The sequence below is a fragment of the Episyrphus balteatus genome, chromosome 4 (assembly GCF_945859705.1).
Source record: "Episyrphus balteatus chromosome 4, idEpiBalt1.1, whole genome shotgun sequence".
Classification (NCBI taxonomy): Eukaryota; Metazoa; Arthropoda; class Insecta; order Diptera; family Syrphidae; genus Episyrphus; species Episyrphus balteatus.
In genome coordinates, this window is record NC_079137.1 from 50805511 (window position 1) to 50816829 (window position 11319).

Below are 11319 nucleotides of genomic sequence, written 5' to 3' on the forward strand. Positions count from 1 at the left end.
TTAAAAGATGAGAAGGTGTATATTTTTGATTATTTAGTTCCACTTCCGGCCAATTTGTCAAATTAATTTACATAATTATTTCTCGTATATTTAATTCAAAAGTCTTACATCACCCAACAGTGCCAAAGCCAGTGTCAGTGATCAATAATAATTGGCAATTAAATAAATTTGATATTATTATCTTTGACTGAAGTAGATTTGCATGAATCCTGCACACACACAATGAGAGTGTGATGATTATAATTATGCTAATTAACTGCGGCATATTATAATGAAAAGCCTGTGGAGTCAATTGCTACAAATTGACTCACAATCAGGTAAATTTTTTTATGTATTTGTTGTTGTTTGAATAAAATGGTAGTAGAATTAACACACAGTAAACAAACCTTTTGAACTTACCAACACAATGAAAAAGATGTTTCAGGGACACATCAAACCGCCAACGCGCGTGAGAATGAATCCCTAAGGTGAAACTTGAAGCTTCACGCGCAAATACCCAAAGCACTTATTTCGCTGTCGAACCTTTTCAGTGATTTGTATACTCGCTTTTCAACAAGCCGCCAACGCGCTACAGCCGCCACCGCCAACGACTCTATATGTCCTCAAGGATCTTAACCTCTTTCTCTGTGAAGTTCACTCCCTTTGACGTTGAAAAATGTTTTAAAAATACCTTGAAAAGACACAAAAAACCAAGCCAACAAAAAAAAAAAAAAAAGAAAATTCACGACAGACATTTTGACGTGGTGTTATAGTTTAAGGGTATGTTCTTTTCAACAGCCTGCTAATATCGCATTGGCATAAAATTCTGCACCTGATGGATTCCCAAAGTGACAGCAGCAATAAAAGGGTCTGTTATATAGCTGCAGGACACATTATGAAGCTTATGCTTTTGCTTGCTGCTGCTCTCTGTCAACGACACGGGGCTGTGAAAAGATTTTTCATATATTTTTTCTACATCTCTTTCTCTTAAAGCTATTTCTATTTTTGTATTCATTCTTTTATTTTATGACAACGACTAAGGTATAACGGTATATTATGATGATGTGTCTAGAGTTAGTCTGATGATGGGAAAATTGTGCGGAATATGCATGAGCATAACACAAGTTAAAAATAAATCTTCTTTGTGTGTGTGTGTGGGTGTGTTTTTGGTTTTAGCGCGTTGGAGGAAGAATTGGGATAAAAACGGAAGTGTTTTGTGTTCTTGTGTGGACTATGTAATACATAATTTAACAGGTTCATTACTTAAATGACTTACAATAAATTTTAATGCGGAAGTGGTGATCCAAAGTTATTATGGTATAGATACCCATGGGGGTATGTTGGTGTGGTACCATGTTGCTTATTTTAATCTTGTGATGAAATATGTACTAAGAATCAATCATATAAAAAACTGGTGTATGGCTGAGATATTCGATGAAAGCATAAAGTATATAGAAGATAAATAGGAACAGTTTTATATGAAATATAGGTAGTGTTATCATATTCTGTCACATTTTAGAGTTATTTTTTTTTTTTTTGATAAATTCTAGTCTCCACAATTTTTTTCAGATTTATTTCCCCACTTTGCATATTTAATTCACTTCACTAATTTACAAAAAAAATTCATCGTTTGTACTTAAAAAAAAATATATTAGTAGAGTTAGTAAGGCAAATTATTAGGGAACACGGCCGAACAGCTTTGACTTTCACGATTTTTAAAGTGAAAACTTCTTTAGTATCGTAGTGATTTGAAACAAGATGAAACGAACAGCTTTGACTTTCACGATTTTTAAAGTGAAAACTTCTTTAGTATCGTAGTGATTTGAAACAAGATGAAACGAAAACGCGACACGACTTCAACTTGTTATAACTTTTTTTTTAATAGATAGATGAATGAAATTTGTACTGCAGATAGGTAATTAAATAAATTATAATTGTACAAAATTTCAATTAATTTCATATTCAAAATTCGGAGATAACGGTAAAAAGATGTTCTTTTCCAACACACTTTATATCTTTTGATCTAGTGCACATACACATTTTATTTAACTTTAATACGCATGCTGATAACATTACCTTTTATTTGATATATCACACATAACGGTACGTGCTCTACAAGTTACACAATCTTAAATTGAAAAATACCTCAAAACACCTGTGGAGATCTGTTGGCGATGACCAGCTACCAGTGTAGGAAATTCGACATGGTTGACTTTAAAAAATTCTAACTTCTCTTTTAGACTTCTTTGAAATTAGATTTATGCATCATTATACAAGGTAAAACAATGATCTTTCACACGGTATAAATTTTTTTATAGGTTGTCAAACAAAAAAATTGAATTAATAGCATGAGAACATAAAAATAAATTTTTTTTTTTGCTTTTTTGATGAAATTTCATCGAGTTTAAAAAATTCTAGCTCTTTTTGTAGATGTCTCATAGACCTGATCGATATATATATTTTGAGCTTAGACAATAAGCTTTAAGATGATATAAAATTTATATAGGTTGTCATATAAAAAACAAGGTGATAGAATAAAAATAGGTAGATTTTTTCTATTTTTTTTTTTTGCAAAAAAATGATTTTTTAATTTTTCACTTCTACCACGTGTGAATTGCACACATGATTTTTTTTTTTTTTTTTTTGCTTAAATTTCATAAAACAAATGATAGCAAAAGATGCTCTTGGTAATTTAAGAAAAAAAAAAATATAAGGGAGTAAGGGACAACCTTCCATCGTTTCAGCGATAAATGCACTTTTCTCATAATCTGACTTCAAACACAAAAAAAAAAAATATTTTGAAAACAACGGCAACACCTACAATATTTTAAAACACATTTTTAAAATGTTGGCCATAAATATTATCAGTTGAATTCCGAAGCAGAAAGGGTAATATATATCACACTTTTGAAAACAAAATTAAAAATTACTATAATTTCAATGGTTTTTTTTTTTTTTGATAAAAACTGAGTTTTTGCATTGAAATAATTAATTTTCTCAAAGATTTTGGTAAATAAGAACTTTAAATCAAAACGGAAACACCGGCAATTTTTAATCTATAGACTTTAAAGTATTTTTAATTACCGACGTTTGAAAAAAAAGATCATCACAATCTAAGCTGTTCGGCCGGGTTCCCTAATATTGCCAATTTTTGAGCTTTAGTTACTCGATTATATTTGTTGATTTATTTTCAAGTTATTCTGTTTGACTTGCAAAGGGGTGAATTTGGTTTGCAAATTAATGATTTTAATAAAAATAAATTGCACGACTGGGGTCGCACGTACTTGCTCTTAGAGTTAAAGTTGCTTAAATTTTTAAGACTTTTTATATTAAATTTGGAAAAAAAAAAATAAAATTCGTTTAAAAAAAAAATAAAATAAAATCTGAAATTGAATTGCCCTCCAAAACATGATTGATATATTAACATGCATTTTTAGAAAAAAAATTTTCAAAATCGTTAGAGCCGTTTTTTCTTCACAAAAAGTTTCGTTGAAATCGAATAAGCAGTTTCCGAAATAATCGGATTTGAAAAAAAACGGTTCTATGGCAGGTACCGTTAATAATGATTTTCAAAAATTTTTTTTTTTCATTGAAAGATAGACCTTAGCTTAAAACTAACACTTGAATTTTTTAAACAAAATCGTTGGAGCCGTTTTTGAGATATTTTAATTTTACTAAAATCGGTATATGACAAGTACCGTTATTTTTGGTCCAAAAAAATTAATTCCAAAAACCCCTCTGGAGAGTCGCCAAATAACGCTACATACCAAGTTTGACATTAATCGGTTTATCCGTTTAGGCTGTAGCTTCTTATACAGACAGACAGACAGACAGACGGACTTCCGGGACCCACTTTTTTGGCATTGTCTACCATCGTAATGTCATGGAAAAATGTTATCTCAACTTTTTTTTTTGTACGAATGCATAACTTGATATATAGTACCGTATCGCAAGTAAAAATTGTTGAAATAAATTGGCAAAATTATTACGTTAATTCTTAAAAGCGTGCACTAAATGTATTTGTTGATTTATTTCCAAGATTTACAAAGAGGTAAATTTCGTTCGCAAATTATTGAGTTTAATAAGAAAATTGTGGAAATAAGTTGGAAAAATCTGACGATTGCATCTACGGTCTGGCCAAGAAGTCTTATTACCTACTAAGAGTTATTAAGGCGGGAATTAACAGGAACGGTGTAATTTTAAACCAACTTAGAAATAAAAACCTGAATTCTTTTATTGAAGCTGCAGGACACGCGTTGGAGTATAAAGACTTATTTTTTGAAAACAATTAGCAAGTGGCGCCATCTTGCGCTTATAATAATTGAATAGTTTATTTCAGAAACAGCATGTCCATTTTTCCCAAAATTTTTTTTTGGAGATTTCTCATTTAGGTATAGTTATTCATCTTCTGGAAAAAAATTAATTATGTCAGACCCCCCCAAATACGAAAACTGAAAGAAAAGGGTTCAAAATATATGGAAATATTTCACCCGGTGACAACATTTTTGACTGCTAAATACTTGACTTTTTATCAGTTTTAAGTTATTTTGGCAGCAATCTTGACACACACACCCTTTTGTTATACATCTTTAAAAAGGTAAGGAATTACTCTATCTATATCTATTTAATTCATTAAAATTTAACTCAGGGTTCAAAAGTTATAGCCAGATTTCCTCGCGGTGTCAGCGTGTTTTACTCTTGAATATATGACATTTTACCAGTTTTTAATTATTTTGCCAGCCATCATGACAAGCAAGCTTTAAAATTATACATCAATAAAGAGGTAAAGATAATCTATCTACTGCTATTTGATTCATTAAAATCAGACGCAGGGTTCAAAAGCTATAGCTAGATGAAAACAAAAGTTTTACCAACAAAAAGTAGTTTTGAGCAGAAACGACATAAGTCCAGCGACTTTAAAGGCTTAAAAACCCGCTAAGACTTGAAAAAAAAGGTTTATATTTTAAAGGTTTTTAAATTTGTCTTTAGCTAGATTATAACTCGGCATACTCTAAATTTGAAGTGTTGTGGAGTTCTAACATAAAAAACAGTTTTTTACCGACTTCAAAAGGAGGAGGTATTCAATTCGTCTGTATTTTTTTTTTTACCGCATAACTTTGGACTGAGTGAACCAATTTTGATAATTTTTTTGTATTTTAAAGCTGGTGGCTGCAGTGTGGTCCCATTTCAATTTCGTTCACTTTTAGCCATATTAACTATTTTAAAAACCATAAAACCCAGTTTTGATCCATGGAAGTCGGTTTTGTTTTTTTGCTAAAAATGATTATTGTTGCTCCTGAAAAGTTAGTGCTCATGGACTTATGCTGTTTCTGAAATAAACGATTCAATTGTAAAACAGTTTTCTTATGGTATGAACTATGAACCTATCTAATGGCTTCCATTTTCTTTTACGTTTTTAATACAGTTTGATTAAAAATTAATTTTCTTGTATAGCCCAGTAATTTTAGGCATTTTTTACCCCAATCTGCGGAAAAATTCCTACTGGGCTCGATTTTGCTATAGAACTTCGTTACGGCGTTTTTATGAAGATGTGAAAAATCGACATTGATATCGCGTCAATTCAATACTGTCTAATTTTAGGTATATCAAGTTTAATTTAGTTCACAAATTCTTAAAACTAAATCCATAGCACTTATATCGCAAACACAAATTGGATACTTTTAAATTAGAGGGAATTGACAGTTTCAGGGAATTGTTTTGTTCGCTAATTTCATTATATAACAATTTTTAAATAAATTTTATCATAAAAACAAATTATAATTTAAATTAATTTTATATTAATTGAATTTTCATTGGAAATTATTTTCATACTGTTAGTCATTTTTGTGTAATAATAAATTTTCAAAAGAGAACAAAAAAAAACTGAATTTTGCCAATATAAAAAGCTTAAAAATTAACAGCATACAAACTAGCACATATAGCTAATTATAATTTAATCAAAATATTAACCAAACGCATATTATAATTTTTATTTTTTCAAAAACAGAATTCTAAGAAATAATTACTATTACAAATCCAATTAATTTTAAACTTTGCTTTGTTACCAAATCAAAATTACTGTAATGTGACATTTATTTTTAACCAAAGGACCGCAATTAAAAAGGGTAAATATTCACCCAAATGACATTTCTATATTACACAAAATGCAATTAAATAATGGCCCTGAGGTTATAACACAACATAAACGCTGAAATATTCAAATGCAACTATACACAAATATTTAAGGAAACCAACAGACCAGATAATGGGTCTCGTCATATACTCATACCAATCTCGTACCCGTACAAACCCGAAACGTAGCAACTTTTGTTTCGATTAACCCATTTCGTGTTTATGTTGGACATTTCAACTGTTTCAGATTTGATCATAGTATTTTGTAGATAAACAAACCACACAGCATAGCCTTGTTCAAACGATTAATTTAGCCGAAAACGTTGCTCGCTGGGAATGTTTAGATCAAATCATACAAAGAGGACAACCTGATATCTCTGGGACTCATTTTGGCAGCGTACGGGTACGAGATTAGCATAGAGCAAAATTATTCTCAGGTATTGAAATCTCCTTTCAAAAAGACCATTTCGTCAACACAATTTCTGTTTAGAGACTATTTGAAGAGCAGCAGCTGGGGTTTTGGCCAAAAAGGCTTTGAGGTAAAATAAAGCCTTATTATCCAAAGGCTTTATACATGTTTAACAAGCAAACGATATGTTTGTGTACAAGTAAACCGTGAAAGGGTGTTTCCTGTTAAATATTTGACATCCTCACAAACACACTAATAGATACCACAGCTTGGAACAGCAACAGTCATAGCACCAATGTTATAGAAATGTGAACTTACCTGATCCGTGAAAATATCGGTATGGAAGAGGACTTTGACATAGCTCGTTTCACTAATGAACGTTTGTGGTTGTTCGGCTCCACCGCAAAACATTTCCGGTTCTCGTCGATTCGATACGTCCGTTTTGGCATTACCATCAACAATCTGTAAACACACACAAAAAGGGATACTTTCAATTTTTATTTTTGTTTTTTTTTTCTTGGACTTTGTAAAAGGAAAAGGTGAAAAGTGGCTCATCAAAGTCTTAATAGTGCTGTAAAGTTGTTTATTTTTTTTTTTTTGTGCACTGAGAAAACTGAAAGAGAACTCTGATTAGGACTAATAGCTTTGGTGTTGGTAAACAATGATTTTGTTCAAAATTTGTTTTACTAATTCTACTCTATTTTTTTTTTTTTTTTTTTTTGAAAAAGTTATGTTTTTGTTGAATGTGGAAATGTGAGACGTTTTTAGTAGTGATGGGAATTCTCGAATAATTTGAATTATCGATATTTAGTAACTGTATAGTTTGAACTATCGAATAGTTCATTCATTCATTTATTCATTCGAATAAAAACTATCGAATAAAACTATCGAACAAACTATCAAATAAACTATCGAATGAAAACTATAGTATAAAAAAAACTATTCAAATGAAAAAAACTATCGTTTAAGAAAATTATTTGAATGAAAAAACTAAGGTTTAGAAAACTATTTAAATGAATAAACTATCGTAAAAAATTTTTCATTCGATAGTTTAGTTACTATTTTCATTCGAATAGTTTTTTCATTCGATAGTTTTGTTATTAAAATAGTTTTTTTTATTTGATAGTATTTTCTTTTGAACATTATTCTTATTCGGTAGTTTTTTCATTTGAATAGTTTTTTATACGATTGTTTTTATTCGATAGTTTGTTCGATAGTTTTTATTCGATAGTTTTATTCGATAGTTTTTATTCGAATGAAAAAATGAATGAATGAATGAATGAATGAATGAATGAATGAACTTTTCGATAGTTCAAATCATTCGATAGTTCCCATCATTAATCACAGTATTGTCTGTATCTGCATCTAAAGGATTTTCTTAGAAAATTCTCTTTTAGAATTGCCTTCCAGGTTCTTCGAAAGTTCATTAGGGGAGAAGGGGGTACATTTGACATTTAGTTTTTAAAGGTCTGTATTTTCGAAAACTGTTGATGTTTTCCAATGTTGTGTTTTTTTTTTATTTATTGACTATTCAATTAAAAAAATAATGTTTTCTAAAAAAAGTCATTTTGTCAAAAGTGCCCCGGGACCGGGGCACATTTGACTTTAAAAGGGGTACATTTGACAATGATGGATTCAACCCCACATGGTGTGCATTATTTTTTAAAAACTATCATCGGATCTTGCTCGTCTATTGTTTGATTAGAAAAAAAATACATTTTTGGTTTTAAACAATCTACTAAACAATATAACGAAAAATATAAATCAAAAAATTTATTTTCTAAAAAGAAGAAGAAAAAACAAAAAACCATAAAATATTTCAAAAAATCCATCCATTTAAATCTTAATCAAAATTAATCGATGTCGATTTAGATTAGATCAGATCAGAAATACAGAAAACACGAAAACACGTGGTACTCCGTGAAAAGTTAATGAAAGACTGAGAAATTTCACAAAATTTCTTTAAATCAAATTAAGCTTCTTTCTTCATCCAAAATATTCTTTATTAAGGGCACGATCATACCGAAAAACGCAAAGTCAAATGTGCCCCGGTGTCAAATGTACCCCCGCTTACCCTAATCTGACGAAGGAAAATTTGTGAGAAATCGCAAAGATTCTCAATTCCAACCTTTTACAGTCAGTCACGTAAACCATGTTAAAATAAAAGTATAACGGTTTTCCAAAACACAAAAAATTGTTCTTTCACGTAAAACTCATTTTTCAAAAACCCTTTTTGTTCTTTATATATCCTTTAGTGTTCTTTTTCGTCAAAACACGATTTCCATTTGTCAATAAATTGAACATTATGCCAAGAATTTTCTCATTAAACACACAAAAAATAGAGCAAAACCAACCCATTCAAGTATCCATTATTACCTGTAAAAATCCTCCATCACAGTGGTGGCATTGATGATAGTGGCCAACTTTGATTTTTTTAAAACGTAGCTGAAGGACAAAATCTCTTGGCGAACCATGTAGACTACGAAAACGGTACCAACATGCTAAAGGACGTCCGATATTCTGATTGGTGACATCCGATGAAGTAACGTCCTCGAATATGTCTACAGTTTTGTTGCAATGGTCTTTGGATGTAACAGAAGATCCTAGTAAAAAAAGAAGAAAATAGAAAGAAAGAAGAATGTATTATTAACACTTTTAATTATTCGCAATTTGAGTTTGACGGAAATTAAATGCAAATTTTCACAAAAAAAAAAAAAAAAAAATAACAGAAAGAAAAAAAATCAAAGGCTTCTGGGAAAGAATGTGACAAGAATTGGAGAGATACCAAACAGAAAATTAAATGATGCAAAAACTAAATTGGTTGCATGAATTTACTCTTGTGACTCAAGGCTGAAAATGGCTGCTTGGTTTTTATTTTCTTAAATTCTTTAAGGACTAAATCCCAATTTTTCAAAAGAGGCTAGCAAAAATATTTAAATATCAATATTCTATTACAATTTCATATTCCTACACACACATATTTGCATAAAATATTGTGGTCGATAAATAATATGCACATGCACACATATAAATATATGAATACATTATTCTTCTACTTCTTGGAAGTTCTTCACTTTCCCATTCAAACATAATGACTATTCTTAAAAGCACTTTGAGTGTACCCTGTATATGCCTGTGCAACATCAAGAGTTGAGTGAAAAGTTTGAAAAATGTTTTTCCTGTTCTTGAGATGTTGGGTACTTATAAGAAGGTTTTAAAGTCTTACATACTTCGTGCATCTGGTCGAAAAGTGCTTATGGAATGGAGAAGAAAACCATTGAAGATGTTGACAAGTTAGTATGCAATATGCGTACATTAAAGTTAACTGCAAGTTTCAGAAATGTAGGTACTCAAAGCTTCTCATTAGTGCATCAGTTAACTTTTAAGACGAAAAATCTAAAGTGTATAGGAGATAAAATGTAATTAGACAAGAACATGTGGGGGTTTCAAAAATTGTACGTGAATCTATACTGGAAGCTGAATTGTTGCTGAAGAAGTTGTTTTATTTCTACTTTCTTGTCTACACTCCACGTTATTTAATAATAAGGTTAGTAAGGAAAACATGTTTTATGTTTAAGAGCTTTAAATATTTAAAGCATTTATTATGTGTCAGAGTTATTTAAAACCTCTTTCAGAAACCCCAAATATAGCTTTTTTTTTAGATATTATTATTCTTGGGCAATGATTAATGTTCGTACTTTATTCGAAAAAAAACCACCCTTAATATGAAACTTGTTCAAAGCAGCGTCCAGTTGAAAATTTTAAAACCGTAGAAAAATGTTAAAAATATCAGATAGCCACCATTTTTTTTAACAATAATTCCAGTTTATTTTTATTTCTGAATATGAAATACTTATACACTACTCTTTTAAACAATGCATCAATCATTTCCATACCTACCAGGAATCGTACCATAAAAAAAAAAAATTTTGGTGATTTTGAATTTTTGGTACTGCAAATATTTTAACACAACATATTGACATATTTGTTGATGTCATATTGAATGCCAAATTTGAGAAAAATTCTTCCATCCGTTTAGACTGTAGATTAGTGATGGGAACTATCGAATAAAAACTATCAAACTATCGATAGTTGTAAAATATTCATTCATTCGAATAGTTTTTTCGTTCGATAGTTTTTTATTCAATAGTTTTTTCATTCGAATAGTTTTTTCAAACGATATTTTTTTCATTTGAATTTTTTTATATTCAGTTACTGTTGTTTTCTTTCAGTCTATTAGATTGTTTTTTTTTTTATTCAGTCATAATTTTATTTCTCTACTATTTTCTTTTTTCTCTTGACTTCACAATTTAATTGTAAATGATTTTTGTATCTGTATTTGAAGGAAGGACTGAAAAGGAAGATGAATGATGATACACATATTGTGTGATCTTCCAAATGATATCTGAAAGTTTTTCAGGACTGAATTTATGTGTTTTATGTTGGAGTGCCCATATTTTCAAAACAAAGGCGGTAAGGAAGAAAAAGAAAGGCGACACGGTGCATGAAAAGAATAGAAGTTATCTGTCGTACAGTGCGGTGTCATAAAAAAGTGACAAGAGAGAAAAAAATAACTCTTTGACCTGGAAAGCGGAACATGTTCATTGTTTAGCCAGTGTATAGTTTATGATCCTAATTAGTGGGAAAACCCATTTTTCATTCACTTGACGAGGCATGGCACTGGAAGAAGCAAAACATTCGCGCACGCACAAACAGCAGGTATCTGTGTCAACAAATAGATTTTGTAAATTGTTGTTAATGGGTTAGACAAAAATATGATGCAACTGTGTGGTTGGTTT

At 30.2% G+C, this 11319-nt stretch overlaps 1 protein-coding gene across 1 annotated transcript; it reads right to left on the reverse strand.

Annotated features, from left to right (window-relative positions):
* Positions 1-881: 881 nt before the first annotated feature.
* Positions 882-9610, reverse strand: LOC129919250 (uncharacterized). Its single transcript, XM_056000104.1, has 4 exons — positions 9577-9610; positions 8897-9123; positions 6839-6982; positions 882-923 (listed from the first exon to the last, which is right to left on the reverse strand). The coding sequence occupies exons 1-4, from the start codon at positions 9608-9610 to the stop codon at positions 882-884; spliced, it is 447 nt and encodes a 148-aa protein (XP_055856079.1).
* Between the last annotated feature and the right edge of the window lie 1709 nt (positions 9611-11319).

Coding starts and splice junctions, on each gene's coding strand:
- LOC129919250 (XM_056000104.1), bottom strand. CDS start 9,610: ATGTTTGAATGGGAAAGTGAAGAACTTCCAAGAA. Junction 9,124..9,576: donor AAGTGAAGAACTTCCAAGAA/GTAGAAGAATAA, acceptor TTTTTTTACTAG/GATCTTCTGTTACATCCAAA. Junction 924..6,838: donor CCGATATTTTCACGGATCAG/GTAAGTTCACAT, acceptor ATCTTTTCACAG/CCCCGTGTCGTTGACAGAGA.